We start from the raw sequence: 26531 nt of genomic DNA, 5'->3' as shown, positions 1-26531 counted from the left end.
GCAGCGACCACTTCTCCAATGGTTTCAGACGGATCCACTCAGTAAACCTTGTAATCTTGCTCTTGCTGTCACCGCCCTGATTTACTTCCTCCTCATCATCCGCTGAATCAAGTTGGTGGGATGGGCTTTGTGATTCAAGTTCTGCCTCATCATGCTCGACTGACTCCTGTTCCATTTCCTCACTAGCAACAGAGTCATTCTCAGTCGTATACCTGAGTGTCAAATCATCTAGGTCCTTCCAGATATCAGTAAACTTACTTGGTTGGCTCTGCTGACAGAGTTTATTGAACAGCACCGCCGACTTCTTGCCACCAAAATGTGCAGATAAGTTTTCAGTAAGGTGTTCGATGCACCACCTGCTTTGTATGTCTCTCCATGTGTGTGGTTCTTGTTCTTGAGGGTTATTCTGGAGGTCCTCTATAGCATCAAGCAACTCCCTTTTGTAGTCATGTATAATGCAGATACCAGATCGCTCTTTCACAACTGATTGCTTCACATTCCTAAGAAACCACAGCCAGCTCTCCTTGCTCTCACCTTCAATGATGGCAAATGCTACTGGAATCAAGTTATCATTAGCATCTAATGCTAGAGCAGTTAACAGAAGTGGTTGGTATTTCCCACATAGTGAAGTGCCCTTGATGCAAAGCACAGGACGACAGTATGTAAAGGCCAGTACGCACGGTGCAGGTGACCAAAATATACGATCGAGGACTCGGAAACTTTTACAGCCTACAACCTCTGTGTCCTTGATGTTCACATAATTGCCATAGTTTTTATATCCTATGTCCTTAAGTAACCTTGGTACAGAGTTGTATGAATCATAGAAGGTACCAAATAGAATCTCCAAAGCCTTCATCTTTATCCTCCATGCCTCAGGGAGACTGATCTTGTCGCCATATCTGTCAGCAATAAAAGGTACAATTTCTTCAGCTGTCATTGACATGTTATGCTCATCCTTAAGGCGATAGGAGAGATACTGAGCAGGAAATTTAGATGACAGACTTTTTTGCCCAGGCAAAACCTCCGTAGGCATGCATTCATGATCCGCAACCTTCCCCACTTGAGCGTAAACACCATACCCAGCTTTGACCAAACTTCTGTAGTGCTTGATTTCAGAGCAATCCACACAGAGCACGAACATTGACATACCATATCTTCTCTTTACTTTCTTGACATAGGAAGCCCATGAATCATCATTATGCATATGGTGTGTCTCCCAGTCACCTTTATAAAACCACTCCGGACGAAACTCAAGGGGCAAGCCTTCTGAGAAGAACCCTTTGATTTGAAGATCTTGTATTTCTGGATGGAGTCGAAGCAACTTGATGACCCAGCACTGCAGATCCACCAATGACATCGATCGAGGCTGTGGGAGCTCACCGATTACCCGTTCACATAGCCTCAAATCAGACCCTTTCATGAATTCAAACTCTCTCTCACATAGCCCATATCTGTCCTCTCGTAGCCCATAGTACACGTAAGCCTGGTTTGTTCCAAAATCCTACACCAAACAATGAGATTTCCATGTATCAAATCAGTGTTGAATTTAGGGGCTATATTAAAGTTTGCAAATTTTACAGCAAAGTGATCAATAAGGTTGGGGGTAAATCTGTATCAACCCAAAAATAAATGAAACCAAACATTTGTCCCTTACCACAAATATCAGACATCAAAGTTTGATATTTGGGGGCTACATCAGACATCAGGTCTTAGAAAAGTCTACAAATCTTACAGCGAAGTGATCAATATTAGATTCAGGCAAATCTGTAACAATCTAAAAATAAATGAAATCAAATACTTGTTCCTCACCAAATACCAAGAACATTTTATATGGATACAGATTTTGCCCCCACCTATCTAATAATAAAAAAAAAACAGCACATTGCTTCAGTATTCGTACCTAAGCAAGGCCCAGATTGGCAGATTGTAATCTATCCTAAACTCGACGCTTGCGAAGCAAAATACCACTAGTGACCTCCCATTGCTCCAAGATCCAGCACCAAAACGAGATCGAGCAAGCAAGGGAGATTCAAAGGAACGGAATGTGCGCGGCACAGACCTGCTGCTTCTTAGCCTTCGGCGGCGCCGTGGCGGCGGCGGCGGCGGCCACCGGGGCGCCCTTCCTCTTCCCCGCGGCGGTGGCGGCGCCGTCAGCCTGCGTGTTCAGAGCACGCACATTTCACCCCCCACACAAAACATCACATCAACACACGAGGCGCGAGACGGCGCGGGGTCTAATCTTGCGAAGCAGCAGCAACTGATTGTGCATAGATATAGCTTGTGTGTTAATTGCAGCTCGCTAATTTCTTCCCTAGTTTCTTCGTTCTCTCCCATCAATTAGTTGCGTAATGTGATTTCTTTCTTCTTCGTTCTGACTTCTGAGGAGCACGCTTGGTAGTTTATCAATGAAAACAGTAGATTCCTCTGTCAGTTTTCTCAATGCATTTGTTTGGGAAGATTAACAATTTTTTGCTGATTATGGCATGGAAGAGATTAGCTCTGCAGTTCTGCCTGGTGCTGAGGTCGCACGTCTGCGGGATTAGATATGGCCTTCGTTCCCGATGTGGCCCGGGTTCGCGAAGGTGGCCGCTCGCCGGCTACGTCGAGGTGGAAGACGCTGGAAATTTCTTCTCCGAGTTGCCCAACGATTCTGCGGTGTGGAGGGCGGCCGCGACGTCTGCGGCTGGCCCCGCCTCGTGCGTCTCGGCTCGCCCGTTTCGATCGGCTGCTGCTTTGCGAGATTACAAGACGACTGGTTCCTGACATCCACACCGGAATCTGAGCTCGAGCCCCTCTAGAGCGCAGCCCACGCCGGCGCCGGTGACGAGCGTGACGAGGTGGAGAAGACGACGGAAAAGCTGGCGTTGGGGACGGACGGACGGATCGGCGACGGAGTGGCACGGAATAAAGGAATTCGCTATCGCAGTGACAAAATCTGAAAGGAATGTGTATTGAGTGGCTTGCCCTGAAAGGCCTGCGAATTGGATGTCAAATAATGAAATTTCTCCAATTATGTCCATCCACATGATGCCCGTTTCTGATGATGACAGAAATCCCCCACGCAGCCACAGCACGGCTATTCCCCCTAACCCCCGCCGCCGCCCAGATGCGAATTCTCCGCCGCTTTCCGCGTCTGCTCCGACGCTCTAACGCCGCCGCCCGATCTCCTGCCCCGATGCACCGCCTCATCTCTTCTCCCTCTCTCATGGCATCTGCAGCGGCTAGCTGGTGCTGGTGGTCACCATTGCTTGCTCGAGGAGGACCTGTCGTCCGTCGTGTTTCCCGGTGTGTTTTCTTGTGCTGATCGATGCTAAAGTCTGCGCCTTTACTTGGTTATTACTACAGTTTTGGCATGATTTTCATAGACAGATTTTTTGGGCATGTGTTTTTTTTCCTTGTTCTGATGCTAAAGTTTGCGTCTTTTGCCACAGTTTTTGGATCTGCGATCAACTTTGGGTTTTGTTTTCCTCGCAAAAAAAAAAAACTTTGGGTTTTGTTTTCATTTGTTTGAAGGTAGTTGTGGAAAATAAGTTTCTTTAAACTAATTCGAAACAAAGACAAAGGAGATCGAGAAAAAAAATTTAGAAATCGATTATCGATTTCAGGGTTAGATGATCTCAATCCTGACTGATGGTACCGTCTTATTTATTTTAGTTGTTGATATTGGTTTTTCATTCTCTTAATTAATGATAGATTTCCTTGGGAACCTCGGAACATGACCACCATCAGTCGAGTAAAAGGCGACGAGTCATACAGGCGACTTCCATCCCAGGAAAAGAAGCATACTGCGATCACTCAAGGTATGAAAACCATTGACACCAGGGGCACAATCTTGGAGGCTAGAGCTGGAGATGAGAAAAGTAATAGAGATGCGGCGTCCTCAGAGGTTTCATACATCAAATACGATGTACTGGGGCAAAGTGCGAAGCAGGATGGCTGTGATGAGGATGATCGAAGGAGTGAAACGGAGGAACATGTTGAGGAGGACGAAGTTCTTGATCCTGAAGAATATACTGTGAACAACATACTTCCAAAAAGTAGACACCGTGATGGCTCTATATATAGGGACATCATGGACACACCGTGGAAAAGGGAGTTTCATATTGCAGACCGTAATGAGAGTAAGCTATCTTTTCTCTATCTTTATTTGCTATATTATTTTTTATTAGAGATAATTTGTTTCCTTGAACATAACGAATCTCTTTCCATATCTATAAATATTTTATTGCGATCCTAGAGATCATTGTATATGTGGTGCTATGCAGCACTGCCATAATTTTACCCGCCTTACACTCTTTTCAGCTATGAGATAATTGTACTGGAGGTCCTTAAACGTGGATGAGAGTAACACTTCCACCCCAAGCCTTGTACTTTACTTTTACTGGCCCTTCAGCTTAGCACCATTTGCATACATAGCAATCTGCGCCACAGCCTGATGGGAGGGACTGAGGTTGCATGCAGAGTTCTGATGACATGGACTAGGACCTTATTCCATGCCATTTAATTACATAAATGTCCAAAGTACTTTATCCCTGAACTTTGCAACACGGTGATCACACAGCCTTTGAGCATGTATTTCAATAGCAGAATACACAAGAAAATGACAACTATAAGTGCAAATAATAATCTAAATATCGCATCCACACTGTTGTAATTGCCATTAGGTTTAAATTCTCCATACATGCAGCCACAAACTGTCAGTAATAGTACAAGTTTTCCAAGCATGCAGGGAGCAACAACAAGCAATAATAGAAAGTACTCAGGCAGTTCACATACTATATATAACCTAAAGGACTACTAGGTGTTCAAGGGGCCAACCAAACATTCAAATGCCCCTGTTTAATATGAGGAGCGGGTTGCCAGTTTCCAAAATATAGACCACTTCCCAAAACACGTGGTTTTCTGTAGAGGTAAAAGGCTGGTACAGGAAAGAATATACCTGGCTTTCTGAAGAGGTAGTCTGCCCTTGAGTTTTTTTTTTCTTGTAGTTGATACTAGGATAGATGTTGCTCTCCTAGTAAAAAGAACATAGGTTGTTTCTACTTTGTAGATGAAAAGGAAAAAAAAATCCAATAAGGCCATATAATCATCAAATATCACATGTACTTTTCAAATGTCAAGTGTTTGTTCACTGTATTAATTTCCGGTCACAAACTTACATTATGACTTTACTTTTTTTGAAGCTCGGTTGGAGGCAATGAGGTTTTCGAATCCCACAAATTGTGTCATTCGCAGTAATGGAACTTGCATGTCACATGTTCATTGCAACATGCTGCAAATTTTATCATTGGAGTTGGCTAAAATTACACTGGATGGTGGTTCAGTAGAGTTGTATGGATACATAGCTGTGCGGGATGATCTAGATCCGTTGCTTAATTATATTGTCAACTGTAGCAGGGATGATCCCATCATTGTGGAGCAGGTACACATCCGACTTATCTAGAAATATCATTGTGTATTTTGATTTGGAAAATTCATACTTCATGAGTTTTGGCAAAAATCGTCAAATTATTGGTACTCGAATTACTTTTAAGATGTTAATTTTATTGCAATTGGTGATATATTGATAGAGAAATTAAAGGTCAAAATTCTACTTTTCAAGAATTTCTCCTTCCAAAACGCACCTTACATAGGGAGTGTACTCTATATTATGAAATGATGATTTACTATGAGAACAGGTTTAAATTATGAAACTAAGGAACACATGTATTCCAAAGAAAAATCATGTTAAATAGTTTTGGACACTTTGTTGTTGCTTAGTACCCTACATAATTTTTTTTTCTTTTGTTTGATACATGATGAAGATCTTGGTAGTTGTAAAAAGAGTAAAATACACCACCGGTCCTTAAAGTTGGAGCGTGGTGTCACTTAGGTCCATGATCTTGTAAAATCGATATTAAGGTCCATGAACTTGTTTAAGTGAATCATAGCAGTACAAAACACGTCTGACTGGGTTGACCGTCCTACGTGGCAGTCCAGCGTGGCTCCATATTTGCAATTAGGCCCTCCACGCCCGATCCACGGCCTTCACGGTGTCGGAGATGTGGTTCTTGCCGATGACCGACGTAACGGCCTCCCGCACCTTAGCGAGCACCTATGCGAGTGCCTCCCGGATCTTCATCATCGTTTCGCCCGGCACCGCTGCCGCCACCGCCGGCACGCGCTGTGCCACGACCTCCTTCCGCCACTGCACTATGCCGAAGATCGCCTCGCTGAGCACGCGGTCCTCATCGCCCCGACGGAGCATGTCGGCGATTTAGCCGGTGACCGTCGCCCCCTTGTCCTGTTGCTGCCCGGTCGCTGGCTCGCCGGAGGCAAGGGTGGTGGAGGCGTCCGAGTCCTGCGCGGTACCCTGTGACTATGAGGTGCCGCTGATGCCTGAGATCACGGTGCCAGCGGACTGCGTCACTTGCTGCACCTTGCCAGCCACGAGTCCACGACGGTCCCGACTCCGGCGACCTTCTCGTACATTGTGGTGGCTAGCTTCTTGCTGTACTCTCCGTGGTGCATGTCGCTGCCAACTTGATCTTGTCGGTGTACGTCACGCCGGACACGACAGGCGGCAGCGCTGCCTTCAGGCATTGTGTACGTGGCCGCATCCTTCCACTCGAAAGAGTCGACGACAGGCGTCGTGCCGATGTCCTCGCCTTCCCGCAGCACACGCATCGTGGAGTGTGGTGCCGCCGAGACGTCCAAGACGGGGCCGCCGAGGTCACCGAGCCGACACCTTGACACGTTGCGCCGTCGCCCTCCACTGCTCCATCTCCTGCACCGCTAGGGTCCTTGCCATGTCAAACCTGACACCGTCAGCGGCGGCACACGCAAACAACCAAAAAAGTTTCAAATCTAACACCGTCAGCGGCGGCACATGCAAAGCTAGAGATCAACGGAGCAAGAGCTTACTCGGCGCGATATGAACCTCAGGATCGGAATCCATGGCGATGGTTTTGTCCTCGATGTCCTCTTGGTACCTGCGCTAGTCCACATCACCCATCCTCTGCGCCGCCACATCGCGTTCATCCTCCTCGCTGCTGTTGCTGTTGTTGCTCACGCCAGCGCGGTCGCCGCTGTTTCTCCCTGCCACCTCCGCCGTCATTGTTCCCGCTGTGGTCGCCGCCGGCGATGGTGTTCTTGAGCACCGGCTTGTGTTGCTTCTCCTTCCCCAGTGCATCTGCCCCTGTCCCCCCTCCGCCGCTGCTGCTGCAACAAACACCCACCGAAGGCGGCAACGGCGCCGGGCAACATGATGGCGAAGGTCGGGAGGCGCTCACGCAGGTGCTCACCAAGGCGCGGGAGGCCGTCATGTCGCTCATCGGCAAGAACCGCGTCTCCAACACCATGAAGGCTGTGGATCGGGCGTGGAGGGGCCTAATTGCAAACATGTAGCCACGCTAGACTGCCACGTAGGACGGTCAACCCGGTCAGACGTGTTTTTGGACTGCAATGATTCACTTAAACAAGTTCATGGATCTTAATGTTGATTTTACAAGATCGTGGACCTAAGTGACACCACGCTCCAACTTTAAGGACCTTTCAAGTAAATGCTGTTACAAGTGAAACAACATAAGGAAGCATCCACCTTTAGATATTTCTTACTTTTATAAGAAGAGCAACTAAATATAATAATTTTGTAGGGTTCGCTCATCAACATGGAAGGCCCTAACCGAGGAATAGACATGATGGACTATGCTCTAATTGAATATGACATGAGGATCAAGACAGGTGAACAAGAAAAAGATGACCTACAGCTGATTGATGGTGCATCAATGATAGGCTCTGGAGGCCTATGGAATCGGCCAGAAACAATTTGCATTCCTGGCGATTACGGTGCAGTTGACATAACTTTATCACGTTTTAATTGTTCAGCTGAGGCCACCGTAGAGATTCTTATATCAGAAGTGCAAAGCAGTTTCAATTTGTTGCTCGGTTGTTTAACCAGTGACTTGGATAAGGAAATCCGTCTCTTTGATGGTGTCATCAGTGAGTCACGTGATTTAAAGAGGTCGGTGGTTGCTGTAACGAGGGATTCTTTCATAGATTTGAAGTTCGAAGTGGGCGCGTTTCCATCCAGTTTCGACCAGCATTATGTTTCCTTCAAGGAGAAAATCCATGGCTATGATACTCAAGAAATAAAGACTGATTTTGCGTTAATCTCAGTAAAGGTGACTTGGTCAGCTTTGCTTTCTGGACGAGTGATACCTCTGTTTCTGTAACAGAGTGGGCCATGCAACATCACATTTACACACCCATGAATATGGCCCTAACACACGCTCAAAGAGATAAAAATCAACGGCACATCTTTGATCTCACTAGATCTATAATGTTAACTTTATTATACTTATTATTTAGAATGTATATTTCGCATATGAAATTATGTATCCAAGTTTATTACAGCAAATGCTTGAATAACGGCATTGCACTTACCTAACCTATTTTCAGACTTATGAGGGAGAATCTAGCGTTCAAATTTGTGTCTTGTGGACTTTGAATAGTCAAAATCGATCTTCTTTTATGGCTGGAGAGAGTATAGTATTACATGCTAGATTGATTAGAAATTGCTTGAATTAACACTATTGCTAACATTATACTTCCAGGTGTGCACCCTGCGCTTCGGTGCGGGTTGGCACAGAAAAATCAATGGCAGTATCAAAGATTTTTCGAAGCATAAGCTAAAGCATCACAGACTTTAACAGAGTGGCAAATAGTAAATTATCCCGTACATATGTATGCACCAAAATACTGCCTTTAACAGTTTAACTGCAAAGCCAAGAAGAATATCGGTGACAGTCAGAAAATGGTAGAGATTGCAGAGAACAAACAATAGGCATAGCACACACATGATTTCTTTTTAAAAAGGAAATTAAAGGTCACGTAGGATAAGTTAAGTTCAATGGATAGTACATATTTATGATACAACTAACATGCATAGATAAGTTGTCGGATGATAACACAAGTCAAGCATCACTAGTTTCTCCTGAGAACTTGTTGGTTCCCTGACTGTTTTCAGTTGTTATAACCTGAGTTGTGCAGTTTTGATCTCCCTCATCCATGCTCTCCTCATCATGTATCCTGTCTGATGTTAAAAAGGCAGGAAGGCCACGCTCCAAACGTTTATCAGGGATCCATGTTTGCGTCTCCCCTGGGCACAGAAATTTGTAGTTTAGGACATTCCGAGCAAAATTCCGGTCAACAAGGTTGGATGCATCTGATTTTCCACTCCAAGTTTTGACTAGATAGGACAGGCTGTAGAAGGGGGACATGTATGAGGCAATGCTGACTCCAACCTGACAGCAGACGGCAATGACATGAGAGCAGGGCTTGTGAAGCAGCCTTGCTTTGTTGCATGAACATCGAGCGATTCTTCTGATTTCGCTTTGACACGCTATGTTCCTTTTGTGATTCTTATGGATACGTTTCGATATCAGATGAACAATCACACCCTTCTGTCTTGACTGAACCTTAAACCTTTGATGCGCTTCGTTGGAGAAAACATTTGTATCCGCAGTGTTCATGCGGGTCACGTGATACGTCTGTGCTTTTTGCACTTTTGCATTCATCTCATCCTGGACACATTCAGGGAAGCCCATGGAAGGGTTGCCCGTTGCTTTGTTTGCAGCAGCACTTCTGTTATTGAAATACTCTGTCACACGTTCAAATGCCACCTCCACTAGTCCAGTGAGTGGAAGGCATTCTATCCCCTTCAGCTTCAATACATGGTAACTTTTGTTTATATCAGTCTCCATAATGCCATATCTAGCTCCATTTGTATCATGCAACAATGACCATTTCTCCATTGGTTTTTGACTGATCCAGTCAGAAAACATGGCTACCTGGCTTTTGTTGCCACTTGGCCGATTACTCTCCTCCTCATCCTCCTCCGGGAGTCGATTATTCTCATAAGGCTCAACCAACTCCTGCATCATTTCCCTACCAGCACCACCTTCTTTATCTACCGTAAATTTGAGCGTCAACTCATCTAGTTCCTTCCAGATCTTAACAAACTTGTTTTGTCGGTTCTGCTGACAAAGCTTCTTGAACAGCATCATCAGCTTTTTGTCAGCAAAATGGGCGAACAGGTTTTCAGCAAGGTGTTGGATGCACCAGCGGCTTTGTACATCCTTCCATGGATGTGCTTCTTGTGGATTATTCCTTAGATCTTCTATAGCATTGAACAATGCCCTTTTGCAATCATGTATGATGCAGATATGAGATCGCTCCTTCACAACAGCATGTTTCACATTCCTAAGAAACCATAGCCAGCTTTCTTTGCTCTCACCCTCGATGACAGCAAATGCTACTGGAATGGGGTAACCATTAGCATCAAATGCTAGAGCAGTTAACAGAACCCCTTCATATTTCCCACATAGCGGCATTCCCTTAACACAAATCACAGGACGACAGTGCAGAAAGGCCTGCGTGCACTGTGCAAATGCCCAGAATATACGGTGGAGGACTCGGAAATCTTTACAGCCTGCAACCTCTGTATCCTTGATGTCCACAAAACTGAAAGGGTTATTTATGTAAAATCTTTCCTTGAGTAACCTCGGGACATAGTTGTGTGAAGCATAAAATGTACCAAATCGTATCTCCAAAGCCTTCTGCTTTGCTCTCCATGCCCCAGCATAGCTAAGGTGCCTGTCATAGTTGTGAGCAAGATGAGCTACAATCTGTGTAGTTGTCATTGCCAGGTCTTCCGTGAGGCGTCGGGAAATGTGATCCCAAGGAAAATACCATGTCAGATCATCTTGCTCGGGCAACAAGACAGTTGCCGACTGACAATAATCATCATTTGTTGCTTTTAGCAAACTGTCGTAGTGCTTGATTTCAGAGGAGTCCACATACAACTTGAAAAATTCCATCCCCTTTCTACCCTTTACTTTCTTGACAAAGGACTGCCAACTTTTATCAGATAGAAAATCATAGGTCTTCCAGCCCGCTGAACCTAAGTACTGCCAACTGTCTTCTTCTTCGAAGAAGCCCTTAATTGAGAGGTCTTGTGTTTCTGGATGGAGTCTAAACAACTTGATAATCCAGAGCTGTAAATCCAGCAATGACATTAACCGTGGTTGTGGTGGTAGCTCGGCAATCAAGTGTGGACATCCATACAAATCATGTGCCTCCACCTTACGAAATTCTTCTGTATATCTATGTCCATAGTAGAAATCATTCCCATCATATAAAACATTTCTACATCCATAGTACACATGCGCGTAATTTTTCTCGTGAACCTACGCAAAAGTGACAGAATTATTGCATCAGGCCAATGTTGTATTTGGGGGCAGAACAGTAACCACACATTCAGTGGCAAAATTACAGCCTCAAACGAATCAAAAAAGAGAGCAGGATGCAAGGATTTGCTGCGATTGGGATTTGGGAGGACGCAAACCTGCGGCTTCCTAGGCTTCCGCTTGGCCGCCGCCGCTGCGCCCTTGCGATTCCTCCCGCCGGCGGATCCACCCTGCGAGCTAGAATACGAAACCTCAACAAAAGGAAGAGAAATCAAAACTAGCGTGAGATTCGAGGGAGAGGTGAACTGACGGGGTCGACGGGCGGGGACGCGTCGGCGCCAGCGGCGGCGGGAGACGGCGAGGAGGAGGGGCCGGACGGTGCCTTGCGCTTCGCCATCGTCAGCTCCGCTCTGCGGCGGCGGCGGCGGTGGCGGCGGCGGCCTCTGGGTGGGGAATGGGAGCTCGTTTTCCCTCCATTTCTCCCATGCTTTCCCGCCATTGATGATGGTAGTAGACCGTGATGCCCTGGGCCGTGGGAGCAAAGTACAACGGCCCATGGGCCCACATGATCATCGTTTTGGGAAAAAAAAGTTCACATTGGGTCTCTCATCTTGTCGTCGAGTTTAAAAACATCCCTGAACCACAAAACCGGACACAACGCATCCCCTAACTTACAAAACTAGCGCACACGAGATCCGTGGTTCAGGATGTTTTTGAAACTCAATGATAACATAAGGGATCTAAAGTGAACTTTTTCCTCGTTTTGGCATATGCTTTTCTTGTATTAATGGCCTTTTGTGTTTTCAGCCTGTGATATTTACAGTCCTAACAGTACATGGTTACACGAGTAACACGACCATACTAAAAAAATCAGAACGCTATGCCAAATGTTAGTTTAAGAGAACTTATTATTAGCACCTAACATATCTGTAGAAGTTGTAAATAGCAAAGAAGAAATAGTTTGTGGTTGATTTCACGTAATAGTCATTATGTTAAAATAAAATAAAATAATCCCACGGGTGTCAAGCAGCTAATTACCAGTTTTTTGCGTTGTCCTATAACAGATATGCCTTCTTGTGATGTCTCCCAGCTAATTACGTGTTTTTTGAATGTCCCGTAGCAAAATTTGTCTATTATTTAGAATTAGAATGTATATTTCGCATATGAAATTATATATCCAAGTTTATTACAGCAAATGCTTGAATAACAGTATTGCACTTACCTAACCTGTTTTCAGACTTATGAGGAAGAATCTAGCGTTCAAATTTGTGTCTTGTGGACTTTGAATAGTCAAAATTGATCTTCTTTTATGGCTGGAGAGAGTATAGTATTACATGCTAGATTGATTAGAAATTGCTTGATTATTTACTGAAGTGAATTGACACTATTGCTAACAATTATACTTGCAGGTGTGCACCCTGCGCTTCGGTGCGGGTTGGCTGGGAAGACATGATAAATCAGAGATACCAGCACAGAAAAATCAATGGCATTATGGCAGTATCAAAGATTTTGCGAAGCATAAGCTAAAGCATCACAGACTTTAACATATGTATGCACCAAAATACTGCCTTCAACAGTTAAACTGCAAAACCAAGAAGAATATAGGTGACAGTCAGAAAATGGCAGAGATTGCAGAGAACAAACAATAGGCATAGCACACACATGATTTCTTTTTAAAAAGGAAATTCAAGGTCACGTAGGATAAGTTAAGTTCAATGGATAATACATATTTATGATACAACTAACATGCATAGATAAGTTGTCAGATGATAACACAAGTCAAGCGTGAGAACTTGTTGGTTCCCTGACTGTTTTCAGTTGTTATAACCTGAGTTGTGCAGTTTTGATCTCCCTCATCCATGCTATCCTCATCCTGTATCCTGTCAGATGTTAAAAAGGCACGCTCCAAACGTTTATCAGGGATCCGTCTCCCCTGGGCTCAGAAATTTGTAGTTTAGGACATTCCGAGCAAAATTCCGACCAATTAAAATCTCACTTAGCATAAATGTGCTTCATGATCCATGATGTACTCAAGACAAAGCCAAGTATCCTAATGGAGTTTGCTCATGTTTGGAAGGCAGAAAAGAGCATGATGCAAATGAAACTTCTGGACAACTTCTCCTTTAGAGAAATTTTACATGTTTGTAAGCAGGAAGCAACTAAACAAAGCAAAAGAGATACATTTCAGACATATCAAAATTTCAGACAGACACAAAAGAATCAAGAAGCCCGCTCCACCAGCCGTGGTCGCTATTTTAGTAGCCTCCTCAAAAAACACGCAGCCCTTGGTCCATTAATGAATCTGGAGAACCACTGTGGCCTCCTGCTCAGAAACCGGCTCTGGACTTCCCCACCCTGACTTGGAGGGACAACAAGGGGCCTCATCCCACCTGAGGCAACTGCAGAGAAAGGACGACAGAGACAAGAGGTGTTGATTTCATTAGCCTTCATCCCAACTGAAAAGAAGTCCTGTTGGCTTGTGAATTTTAGATCACGGTGGTTTGCATCTTCCTCAGCCTCTTCCTCTTCTTCCTCTTCCTCTTCTTCCTCAGCCTCTTCCTCTTTATCTCCCTCTTCCTCTTCTTCCTCTTCATCTTCCTCCTCCTCCCAATTATTCCCATCAGGGTAGGGGGGAGACCAGACGGGTATGCCAACTTTATCATCATGATAAAATGCACCATCATTATAAGAGTCTCTCAGCGGAACTTTGATTCTGCACCACAACTCATGGAGTGACTTGACTGTAACTTCCTCACGCTTCAAAATCTCTGGCATTGGTCTACCGTGCAATAAGCAATCAACACCAGTTAGAAACTCCCTTGAGTAGTGGTCGTATTTCCTTACGTCCAAGGATAGTGCCCTTCTGCTATCCAGCATAGCCACATCAAAATGAACAAACGACTCTAAGATATCCTCCAAGACATCTTCCTGGCGTATTGGTTCTGCGAAGTTAACAGCAAATCCAGCCACAGCCCCCAGAACATCTGTTGTCACTATTCCATTGCATTTGTGAAGGACTTCAAAATAGTCTAGCATTGCAAGGGGTCCCACTCTGACTTTCCCGATTCTTCCTCCTGGAACAAGCTGATGATAATTATCCTCGATGTTCAGGTGTTTGCAAGCTTTGTCTTGTATGAAGCAATTCTTCTTATCAAACCTATCAGGGTGGGCAGCAAACAGACCAAACCTATCACTTCTCCACCCTTTCAGGTATAAGTCTCTACCACGGAAGAAGAGTGTAAGTTCACGCCCTTTGTTCCTAAGCTTCACATGCAAAGTTCCGGCTGCGGGGGTTGTATAAACTTCGGCTCCGGGACCAAAGAGTCCTGATATGTCAACCGAATTGCTGTTTGCCTGGCACCATGCTCGGCCTTTTTTAATTGCCCTTTTAAAACTACGCCTAAATGCAGGCAGGTTGTCTTTATCCATATCCATTGTGATTGTATTCCCTGGATAACTTCCATCCTTTGAATTTCCTGGATAACCATCCTTTGGATCTCTGAACTGCATAATATAAAAACAAGAAAATATTCCCTTGTTGGATTTCCTTGAGATAAGGAGACAACAAAAACCAAAATAGACTAAATATAGCATGAACGATCTTAAAAATCCCTCAATCACCATACCTTTTTTGTTTTTGATTTCTCCTTAGAAGGAGTTGTATGGAAGAACCTCATGGTGTTCAACACCTGAAAAGAATATTGCCCTTCGTGACTCAAGGATCTATTAGTATTTTTCATTTTTATACAACTTTCATTAAACATTAGTACAAAACCCCCCATGACTCAAGCATATGGTCAGTTTTCAGTTTCATAGTAGTGAAAGAAATGAGCATCATTAAAGAAAACTATCAGTAGCTGAAATGCTTAGCTTACTTTATTCAACTATTACACAAACAACTTTTGCAGCATTCCAATGGCACATGCATCACAAAAAAGTAACATTCATTTGTTTCAAATGAAGAAATCAAACTAGTTCAACTTACCTTTGCTCCTTGTGACTTGGGCATCTTTTTATTACATTTGTTTTTCATTTCCCTAGAGAGTTTTTCTGCCTGAATTTTCCAACATTCAGAAAAAATATAGCATTAGAATAACACCAGCAATCCAAATACCTAGCTTAAATACTTTTCAAAAGAAAAAAGAAACTTAGCTTACCTTTTGTTTTTTGGCATTAGTGATTTCTATATTTTCTAGTTCATATTTCTTACAGATATTATCAATAACCTGCAAAGTTCATTCGTAACTGAGATACCATAGTGTTACAAAATTAATAATAGTACTGCAAATTATAGAAACATAATACCTTGTGCTTGTCGTGACACAGATCATTCAAGTACTCCTTCAGCTCTATTCGTTTATCTTCAAGTATCATATGGCATTGTGCTTTTACATTATCAAGTGATGAAGCTTTGACTCTTTTCTTGCAAGCTGCAAGTGTTGCAATTATCAGATCACAGTCCTGATTCCTATGCTCCAATGTGCAGGCACACCCAAAGGGGTAGATGTAATAATTGAATGACTAATGAATGTCATTTTTCCAAACTCATGCCACATTTTTGGAAATAAAATATCTTGGATTTAATAATTTTACAGAATTTCTCATTGCAGTTTTAATTGGACAAGAGACAGCACTGTCAAATAGTTTGAGAAATATTTAGCACGTTGTTAACCATTCAATCGATTAACATGTCATACAGATGTATAAAGACAAGTATAGAACATATAAACAGTAGTGTCGGGTTGTAAGTTATCAAAGATTAACAAAGATTTGCAATTAACTTGGACTGGATGTAAATTCTAAATGAGAGGCGTGAGGCGTCTAGGTGTGATCACGGGTTGGCGAGTTACACTTCCTGTTGAAACAAAGAATCGCTAATTAACTTCAAAATAGAGCAACAGTGAATTTGTAATTTACATCGTGTGTGAAAAAATAGGGGCATTACCTGACCCAGCTGTATTAGCACATCCAAGAAATGTGTATTCATTCCATGCTTCCACTTTCAAAGAATTGTTTATTTCACGTTGCTGCCTTCTTCTCGATTCCTCGGCACTTAAATTAGTAACATCGCCAACCAGAGCTGCCCACATGCAAAGAAATTAACATGTTGATTGAAATAATTGGCAGAACATACTTTTAGATGTTAGTAACATATTACAGCTGAGCCTAAAAAGGATTCGATTGCTGACATGAAAGATAAAATCAATATATGGCATTTTAGCAGTACAAGTTACTGGATTCACCAAATTTCATGTTAAATCTCTATTGAATGTTTTATGTAACTATACAATACTAGAGTACTGCGGCACTATTGGATTCTATTATTAATCTATGACAAACTTTCAGATTCTACTCTACCATCCTAGGACCACACTAACTCAGGAAATAATTGTATTTGAGACAGATTTCAGGGTAAAAATTTAACTACTTTTAAGCATGCATTGACACTAAATATGAGCTCTTCCTATAATAACATGTTCAACAGTTGTGTGATTTTTTAGCCTTGATTAGTAAAGTTTCTATCACGAGTCAATAGGTGATGTGGCAGTATGTACACTATTTGACTATCATGGTCCCATAGCATATTAGCAACTCTATCGATCAGATATTATAAAATGGAATGCCAAAGGTCAAACTCTATCAATCATATATTATATATGGTAAATTCTATATCATCACCGAATAATAAATCGACAAAAAAATCACCTGATATTGACAACAATGTTGGTGTGGAGACATCAGCATTATTATCCATTGCAAGCTGTCTGAGCAGCAGAACTAACTTAATATCTCGGAGAAATAAAGCTGAACCCTCAGCAGAAACAAAGAAATATAAAATGGAATGCCAAAAGTTAAACTTGCAAAACAGTAACGACTGCAGTTCTTGAATAAGAATAACTGCATTGTATCTTTTGCTCATTTGTACATCTCAAGCTGTAGAAATTTATTGTTCCTATGATATATACATTGCAATTAAATATATATAATGCAAATTTCTACCCTGTAATTTTATCTGATGAAATCCTAAGCATTACATCCATCCATCAATCAAATATGTCTTGATGAAAACATAATAACCAGAAACTAACTTTAAGAGTACAAGATCAAACATATCTTCAACTAATAACTAGTTTTAAAATCCTCAAGAAAGTACTTATGGAAGATTTTGTGCAAGTCCTTGGATGCGAGGGATTGATCTTTTGCCGGCCAAATAAATCAAGATCAGAAAAGGACCTGAAACTGAGGCTCCAAATAGAGCGATGGGGATTCATAATCATACCGCGTTGAAGGTGACTGCAGTAAGGGTAACTGCTGGAGGTGTTGTATTGGGGGGAGCCTCATGTAGTATGACTTCGCCTCACTAATCAGGGCTTGTATTGCCTCATCCGGAGCTGAAAATGCATACCAACTGATCCAACTTGGCTTTGCTATGTTGGCGTACTGAACAGTAGCATTTGCACATGATGGCTCCAACTTCTCGATTTTGTGCCGCAAAACCAGTTGACATTGGAGCATATGCTCCCCGTTCCTGCAACACAAGGGACAAAATATAAAAACCCACTGCAAACCAATGTTTCTGATTAGAAAAATCGGCAGTTATTTCTAAAAGATTACAAGGATAACAATTAAACCAAAATGTGGCAGTAGAGAAAATTATGCAAGCAAAACCAGAAGCCTTGCATGTTGCATCTAGCTCTGTTTGCACCCACAAAAGAGGAAACATTTGCACCAACTCGTGTTTTTCCACATTGATGCAAAACAGGAACTCTATACCCACCAACCCAGCCAAAATCATCATAGTAAGAGAACGAACCCAATGAGCAAGAACTGTTCTTTCCAATAACCCTTCTCAGAATCCAACCAAAACTAACCGAAACCTACTCCTCCTGTAATGCCATAGAACCGGAGCCTCCACAAGAACACACGAAAAGAAGAAAAGAGAAGTTGTATATCTACAAACGAGAACCATTCCAGCCAAGAACATAATCTCGGAATTAAACCAATACCACTCAGATTGTACTAGATACTCCACGAACCCCTAGAAGAGCTCACCCCGCAAAGAATCACAAGAGTACAAAGCATCGTTCTGGCCAAGAATCAGTATCCAGAGTGCAACTAAAACCGCCAAGATTGTACTCGATAATCCACGAACCCCTAGAAGAGCTGAACCCGCAAAGAATCACAAGAGTAAAAGGCATCGTCCCGGCCAAGAATCAGTATCCAGAGTTCAACTAGAACCATCAAGATTGTACCAGATAATCCACAAACCGTTACAAGAATTCACCCGCGTAAAGAGTAGACAAGAAGCGAAGGATCGTTCTAGCCAAGAACCCACCCGTCCCCGGAATTCAACCAAAACCGCTCTTGATTGTACCAGATGCTCCACAAACCACCTCAAGAACGCACAAGAATCAAGCAAACGACAGAAAAGATCAAATGCAACGCCGCGCTAGCTCCCCAATTTACTAGTACATACATTGTCGTCCAGGAAGCGCACCACCGTGCGACACCGAGCAGTGGAGGGGAGCAGGGGAGAAGGGAGACGAAGGCGACGAAGCGGCGCTGATGCTAATGCCGCGACGCCTCTCGCGCGCACCGGCTTGCTTGCTTGCTAACGAAATGGATTCCGCCGCGGATGGCAATTCGATCGGGCTGTGGATTTCGCTTGTTGGTGTCCCTCTCCTAATTCTCGGGAGGAGGAGGAGGAGGAGGAGGAGGAGGGTTTATATAGCGCTATGCGCGCGCAGTGGAGAAGGCGGTTCGCTGAACCGAGCACAGCAACGGCGAGTCGATTCCCGTTTGGATGTCGGGAATCGAAATGCCACCCGGGAATGGCGGCATGAACTGGTTTCTGAACCCAATTGGGGAGGGATTAGTAGAGGAGAAAATTGGATAAATCCCAGCGATTGAAACCCAGTGGAGGTGGGTATTGGGGAGGGATTAGTAGAGGAGAAAATTGGATAAATCCCAGCGATTGAAACCCAGTGGAGGTGGGTTTTAAGAGGGGGGAATGGGATTGGAGAGAACGAGGATGAGAATACCCGTTGCACCGGCGGCCGGAGCCTGGTGCCAAGCGGCGGTGATCCCCGGCCGTCCGCCGGAGACCTGCCGCCGCTCATCGAGCCCTAGCCGATCGCCGCCGCCCGCGCGCCTCGCCGACCTCGAACAAGAAAGCGATTTGGGAGTCGTGTACAATATTGGGCTGATAATATCGTCACCTTGGGTTTGCACGGATATGGGCCTCCAATTCGGCCCATCAGATTGATTTGCTCTATCTTCTAGGAAAAAGTACATCGAAGGTCCCTCAACTTGTCGTCGGGATAAAAAACATCCTCGAACCACCTTTTCAGGGACGTCATACCACCAAAGGCAAGAGTTGAGGGAGGCAAAATAGACTTGACTTACCACGTCCAACCAGGGGCAATTATGTCCATCCACATGATGCCCGTTTCTGATGATGACAGAAATCCCCCACGCAGCCACAGCACGGCTATTCCCCCTAACCCCCGCCGCCGCCCAGATGCGAATTCTCCGCCGCTTTCCGCGTCTGCTCCGACGCTCTAACGCCGCCGCCCGATCTCCTGCCCCGATGCACCGCCTCATCTCTTCTCCCTCTCTCATGGCATCTGCAGCGGCTAGCTGGTGCTGGTGGTCACCATTGCTTGCTCGAGGAGGACCTGTCGTCCGTCGTGTTTCCCGGTGTGTTTTCTTGTGCTGATCGATGCTAAAGTCTGCGCCTTTACTTGGTTATTACTACAGTTTTGGCATGATTTTCATAGACAGATTTTTTGGGCATGTGTTTTTTTTCCTTGTTCTGATGCTAAAGTTTGCGTCTTTTGCCACAGTTTTTGGATCTGCGATCAACTTTGGGTTTTGTTTTCCTCGCAAAAAAAAAAAAACTTTGGGTTTTGTTTTCATTTGTTTGAAGGTAGTTGTGGAAAATAAGTTTCTTTAAACTAATTCGAAACAAAGACAAAGGAGATCGAGAAAAAAAATTTAGAAATCGATTATCGATTTCAGGGTTAGATGATCTCAATCCTGACTGATGGTACCGTCTTATTTATTTTAGTTGTTGATATTGGTTTTTCATTCTCTTAATTAATGATAGATTTCCTTGGGAACCTCGGAACATGACCACCATCAGTCGAGTAAAAGGCGACGAGTCATACAGGCGACTTCCATCCCAGGAAAAGAAGCATACTGCGATCACTCAAGGTATGAAAACCATTGACACCAGGGGCACAATCTTGGAGGCTAGAGCTGGAGATGAGAAAAGTAATAGAGATGCGGCGTCCTCAGAGGTTTCATACATCAAATACGATGTACTGGGGCAAAGTGCGAAGCAGGATGGCTGTGATGAGGATGATCGAAGGAGTGAAACGGAGGAACATGTTGAGGAGGACGAAGTTCTTGATCCTGAAGAATATACTGTGAACAACATACTTCCAAAAAGTAGACACCGTGATGGCTCTATATATAGGGACATCATGGACACACCGTGGAAAAGGGAGTTTCATATTGCAGACCGTAATGAGAGTAAGCTATCTTTTCTCTATCTTTATTTGCTATAGTATTTTTTATTAGAGATAATTTGTTTCCTTGAACATAGCGAATCTCTTTCCATATCTATAAATATTTTATTGCGATCCTAGAGATCATTGTATATGTGGTGCTATGCAGCACTGCCATAATTTTACCCGCCTTACACTCTTTTCAGCTATGAGATAATTGTACTGGAGATCCTTAAACGTGGATGAGAGTAACACTTCCACCCCAAGCCTTGTACTTTACTTTTACTGGCCCTTCAGCTTAGCACCATTTGCATACATAGCAATCTGCGCCACAGCCTGATGGGAGGGACTGAGGTTGCATGCAGAGTTCTGATGACATGGACTAGGACCTTATTCCATGCCATTTAATTACATAAATGTCCAAAGTACTTTATCCCTGAACTTTGCAACACGGTGATCACACAGCCTTTGAGCATGTATTTCAATAGCAGAATACACAAGAAAATGACAACTATAAGTGCAAATAATAATCTAAATATGGCATCCACACTGTTGTAATTGCCATTAGGTTTAAATTCTCCATACATGCAGCCACAAACTGTCAGTAATAGTACAAGTTTTCCAAGCATGCAGGGAGCAACAACAAGCAATAATAGAAAGTACTCAGGCAGTTCACATACTATATATAACCTAAAGGACTACTAGGTGTTCAAGGGGCCAACCAAACATTCAAATGCCCCTGTTTAATATGAGGAGCGGGTTGCCAGTTTCCAAAATATAGACCACTTCCCAAAACACGTGGTTTTCTGTAGAGGTAAAAGGCTGGTACAGGAAAGAATATACCTGGCTTTCTGAAGAGGTAGTCTGCCCTTGAGTTTTTTTTTTCTTGTAGTTGATACTAGGATAGATGTTGCTCTCCTAGTAAAAAGAACATAGGTTGTTTCTACTTTGTAGATGAAAAGGAAAAAAAAATCCAATAAGGCCATATAATCATCAAATATCACATGTACTTTTCAAATGTCAAGTGTTTGTTCACTGTATTAATTTCCGGTCACAAACTTACATTATGACTTTACTTTTTTTGAAGCTCGGTTGGAGGCAATGAGGTTTTCGAATCCCACAAATTGTGTCATTCGCAGTAATGGAACTTGCATGTCACATGTTCATTGCCACATGCTGCAAATTTTATCATTGGAGTTGGCTAAAATTACACTGGATGGTGGTTCAGTAGAGTTGTATGGATACATAGCTGTGCGGGATGATCTGGATCCGTTGCTTAATTATATTGTCAACTGTAGCAGGGATGATCCCATCATTGTGGAGCAGGTACACATCCGACTTATCTAGAAATATCATTGTGTATTTTGATTTGGAAAATTCATACTTCATGAGTTTTGGCAAAAATCGTCAAATTATTGGTACTCGAATTACTTTTAAGATGTTAATTTTATTGCAATTGGTGATATATTGATAGAGAAATTAAAGGTCAAAATTCTACTTTTCAAGAATTTCTCCTTCCAAAACGCACCTTACATAGGGAGTGTACTCTATATTATGAAATGATGATTTACTATGAGAACAGGTTTAAATTATGAAACTAAGGAACACATGTATTCCAAAGAAAAATCATGTTAAATAGTTTTGGACACTTTGTTGTTGCTTAGTACCCTACATAATTTTTTTTTTCTTTTGTTTGATACATGATGAAGATCTTGGTAGTTGTAAAAAGAGTAAAATACACCACCGGTCCTTAAAGTTGGAGCGTGCTGTCACTTAGGTCCATGATCTTGTAAAATCGATATTAAGGTCCATGAACTTGTTTAAGTGAATCATAGCAGTACAAAACACGTCTGACTGGGTTGACCGTCCTACGTGGCAGTCCAGCGTGGCTCCATATTTGCAATTAGGCCCTCCACGCCCGATCCACGGCCTTCACGGTGTCGGAGATGTGGTTCTTGCCGATGACCGACGTAACGGCCTCCCGCACCTTAGCGAGCACCTATGCGAGTGCCTCCCGGATCTTCATCATCGTTTCGTCCGGCACCGCTGCCGCCACCGCCGGCACGCGCTGTGCCACGACCTCCTTCCGCCACTGCACCATGCCGAAGATCGCCTCGCTGAGCACGCGGTCCTCATCGCCCCGACGGAGCATGTCGGCGATTTAGCCGGTGACCGTCGCCCCCTTGTCCTGCTGCTGCCCGGTCGCTGGCTCGCCGGAGGCAAGGGTGGTGGAGGCGTCCGAGTCCTGCGCGGTACCCTGTGACTACGAGGTGCCGCTGATGCCTGAGATCACGGTGCCAGCGGACTGCGTCACTTGCTGCACCTTGCCAGCCACGAGTCCACGACGGTCCCGACTCCGGCGACCTTCTCGTACATTGTGGTGGCTAGCTTCTTGCTGTACTCTCCGTGGTGCATGTCGCTGCCAACTTGATCTTGTCGGTGTACGTCACGCCGGACACGACAGGCGGCAGCGCTGCCTTCAGGCATTGTGTACGTGGCCGCATCCTTCCACTCGAAAGAGTCGACGACAGGCGTCGTGCCGATGTCCTCGCCTTCCCGCAGCACACGCATCGTGGAGTGTGGTGCCGCCGAGACGTCCAAGACGGGGCCGCCGAGGTCACCGAGCCGACACCTTGACACGTTGCGCCGTCGCCCTCCACTGCTCCATCTCCTGCACCGCTAGGGTCCTTGCCATGTCAAACCTGACACCGTCAGCGGCGGCACACGCAAACAACCAAAAAAGTTTCAAATCTAACACCGTCAGCGGCGGCACATGCAAAGCTAGAGATCAACGGAGCAAGAGCTTACTCGGCGCGATATGAACCTCAGGATCGGAATCCATGGCGATGGTTTTGTCCTCGATGTCCTCTTGGTACCTGCGCTAGTCCACATCACCCATCCTCTGCGCCGCCACATCGCGTTCATCCTCCTCGCTGCTGTTGCTGTTGTTGCTCACGCCAGCGCGGTCGCCGCTGTTTCTCCCTGCCACCTCCGCCGTCATTGTTCCCGCTGTGGTCGCCGCCGGCGATGGTGTTCTTGAGCACCGGCTTGTGTTGCTTCTCCTTCCCTAGTGCATCTGCCCCTGTCCCCCCTCCTCCGCCGCTGCTGCTGCAACAAACACCCACCGAAGGCGGCAACGGCGCCGGGCAACATGATGGCGAAGGTCGGGAGGCGCTCACGCAGGTGCTCACCAAGGCGCGGGAGGCCGTCATGTCGCTCATCGGCAAGAACCGCGTCTCCAACACCATGAAGGCTGTGGATCGGGCGTGGAGGGGCCTAATTGCAAACATGTAGCCACGCTAGACTGCCACGTAGGACGGTCAACCCGGTCAGACGTGTTTTTGGACTGCAATGATTCACTTAAACAAGTTCATGGATCTTAATGTTGATTTTACAAGATCGTGGACCTAAGTGACACCACGCTCCAACTTTAAGGACCTTTCAAGTAAATGCTGTTACAAGTGAAACAACATAAGGAAGCATCCACCTTTAGATATTTCTTACTTTTATAAGAAGAGCAACTAAATATAATAATTTTGTAGGGTTCGCTCATCAACATGGAAGGCCCTAACCGAGGAATAGACATGATGGACTATGCTCTAATTGAATATGACATGAGGATCAAGACAGGTGAACAAGAAAAAGATGACCTACAGCTGATTGATGGTGCATCAATGATAGGCCCTGGAGGCCTATGGAATCGGCCAGAAACAATTTGCATTCCTGGCGATTACGGTGCAGTTGACATAACTTTATCACGTTTTAATTGTTCAGCTGAGGCCACCGTAGAGATTCTTATATCAGAAGTGCAAAGCAGTTTCAATTTGTTGCTCGGTTGTTTAACCAGTGACTTGGATAAGGAAATCCGTCTCTTTGATGGTGTCATCAGTGAGTCACGTGATTTAAAGAGGTCGGTGGTTGCTGTAATGAGGGATTCTTTCATAGATTTGAAGTTCAAAGTGGGTGCGTTTCCATCCAGTTTCGACCAGCATTATGTTTCCTTCAAGGAGAAAATCCATGGCTATGATACTCAAGAAATAAAGACTGATTTTGCGTTAATCTCAGTAAATGTGACTTGGTCGACTTTGCCTGCCGGACTAAAGTGATTACTCTTCTGTTTTATCGAGTCGGCCAAGAGTGACTAAAAACCTGTGGCTTACTAAACCTAGGTACGGCAAACTTGGATAGTAAAGTATTGTAATAAATCTGTCATTGTAATTAAGCCCTTTGTCCCTAAAAAAAGTACTTTTAGTTACTAGTAGCAGGGCCGTGCTAACGCTACGGCGATATTTAGTAAGCATGCATAAAAATATTTATATATGTCAACATCCATGTTCATTTTATTATTATTATAACTGTCACAAACTTGGGTAGCTTTTAGTTGTGTAGTTCAATTCTCGATCAAGAGGGAGTAATTTCTGTACCTTGTTGATGTGAATACTTTGTAAGATGGTTCTTATTTTTCTACATGCATAAACAAACATCACTTAATGTTTTTCTATTGCTTCATCAATAACACCATTTGTAGAGTATGTGATGAAAAAATATATATTTAAGATATTTGAATAAACAAATCCTCTAATGGAATAGCATTTAGTTGAGAAGATAAAATAAAAAATTACAGGTTACACCATAGCAAAAGAAATCTTTAAAATTGCTAGAACTATGTCACAATAGACCAGTTCATAACTGTTGTGAAATACAACACATTATTTGTTGGAAAAATATGTATTGCAACCTTATACGTAGTGCAAACCGGGAAACTCTCGTAGGATCCAAGAATGGACGTCTGTGATGTATCCACGTCATCCTGAGTAAAACTTTTAATCCCAACAAAACCTGTACTCATGGTTAAAACTGGGAGTAAAAGTTTACTCAGGGTGACGTGAACCGGACATTCAATTTTTAATTCTACAGTAATTTTCAGGTTTACATTATATAAGGTTTGCACTACATATTTTTACTTATTTGTTAGGCAGCTTCAATTGATGCCAACATTGGTGACCTCCATCCCATGCAGTCTGTTCCACTCCTTATTTATTTTTCAACCTGTAGCATTCCATCAATTTTGCTCTGAAATCTAACATGAAAAGCATGTGCTGCCCAAAAACCTAATAAATGGCTCATAGATTTCAAAAAAAATATGCTAAATGCGCACAAAGCAATATTTTTTACTAATCAAGATGTAACGGTGGTTAGCGGCCTGCTGCAAAGAATAAACATATTCCTTTACACTCATCTATTCAAATATTGCAGGAACATAAAAAAGCTACTACATATTTATTTGTATAAATGATTATTGTGCAGTAAGAAGAATGAATGAACAGTGGATATAGAAATTAGGCAGATTGTGAATAAAATTTGCAGAGGATATTGGTCTGCCCCATTTATGCGGTAAGAAACCAAAACATCAGTTTGTCTAAAAGGAAAAACCACAAATTGGTGAGCATTATATGGTTTCTGACACTTGTATTGACGATAAAATTACCTTGTAGGCTTGTACTGGGCATTGATGGTGCTGCTTTACTCGTGATATTATCGACAGCAGACGAAAAGGCATGTAGCCTAGTGGTTACAATGACCTGAATAGTCCCCAAGATTCTGAGTTTAAATCTCCATAGGAGCGAATTTCAGATTGAGTTGTTTGCGGGGCTAAGTTTCCTATTTTGATGGCTGTATATGTCCGGTTGGATGTAGAGGCGGGGTAAAAAATACCCTTCTCTAGAAAAAAAAAAGCTGCTAGCCAAAAGTGCAAACATATGAGCCCAACCAGCCTATTATATATTGATTA

The 26531-nt window shown here is 43.6% G+C and overlaps 4 protein-coding genes across 4 annotated transcripts; 2 read left to right on the top strand and 2 right to left on the bottom strand.

The window, feature by feature from the left end:
* Positions 1-3078: 3078 nt before the first annotated feature.
* On the top strand, positions 3079-8512 carry LOC4344104 (uncharacterized). The gene is made up of 4 exons (XM_015791324.2): positions 3079-3285; positions 3694-4121; positions 5184-5422; positions 7635-8512. Exons 1-4 carry the CDS (start codon positions 3107-3109, stop codon positions 8211-8213), a joined length of 1425 nt encoding a protein of 474 aa, XP_015646810.2. The 5' UTR covers positions 3079-3106; the 3' UTR covers positions 8214-8512.
* A 315-nt stretch (positions 8513-8827) lies between these two features.
* Positions 8828-11703, bottom strand: LOC4344103 (uncharacterized). Its single transcript, XM_015790585.3, has 3 exons — positions 11539-11703; positions 11387-11458; positions 8828-11228 (listed from the first exon to the last, which is right to left on the bottom strand). Exons 1-3 carry the CDS (start codon positions 11623-11625, stop codon positions 8955-8957), a joined length of 2433 nt encoding a protein of 810 aa, XP_015646071.3. The 5' UTR covers positions 11626-11703; the 3' UTR covers positions 8828-8954.
* Positions 11704-13202: 1499 nt separating this feature from the next.
* Positions 13203-19392, bottom strand: LOC9266374 (uncharacterized). Its single transcript, XM_026027158.2, has 9 exons — positions 18706-19392; positions 17509-17757; positions 16935-16993; positions 16174-16308; positions 15534-15658; positions 15386-15454; positions 15214-15282; positions 14855-14917; positions 13203-14732 (listed from the first exon to the last, which is right to left on the bottom strand). Coding segments are annotated over exons 1-9 (2025 nt in total). The 5' UTR covers positions 18708-19392; the 3' UTR covers positions 13203-13478.
* A 290-nt stretch (positions 19393-19682) lies between these two features.
* On the top strand, positions 19683-25163 carry LOC112939663 (uncharacterized). Its single transcript, XM_026027160.2, has 4 exons — positions 19683-19928; positions 20338-20765; positions 21828-22066; positions 24283-25163. The coding sequence occupies exons 1-4, from the start codon at positions 19684-19686 to the stop codon at positions 24844-24846; spliced, it is 1476 nt and encodes a 491-aa protein (XP_025882945.1). The 5' UTR covers position 19683; the 3' UTR covers positions 24847-25163.
* Positions 25164-26531: the final 1368 nt, after the last annotated feature.

This window comes from Oryza sativa, chromosome 7 (assembly GCF_034140825.1).
Source record: "Oryza sativa Japonica Group chromosome 7, ASM3414082v1".
NCBI lineage: Eukaryota > Viridiplantae > Streptophyta > Magnoliopsida > Poales > Poaceae > Oryza > Oryza sativa.
This window is presented reverse-complemented; position numbering and strand designations above follow the sequence as displayed.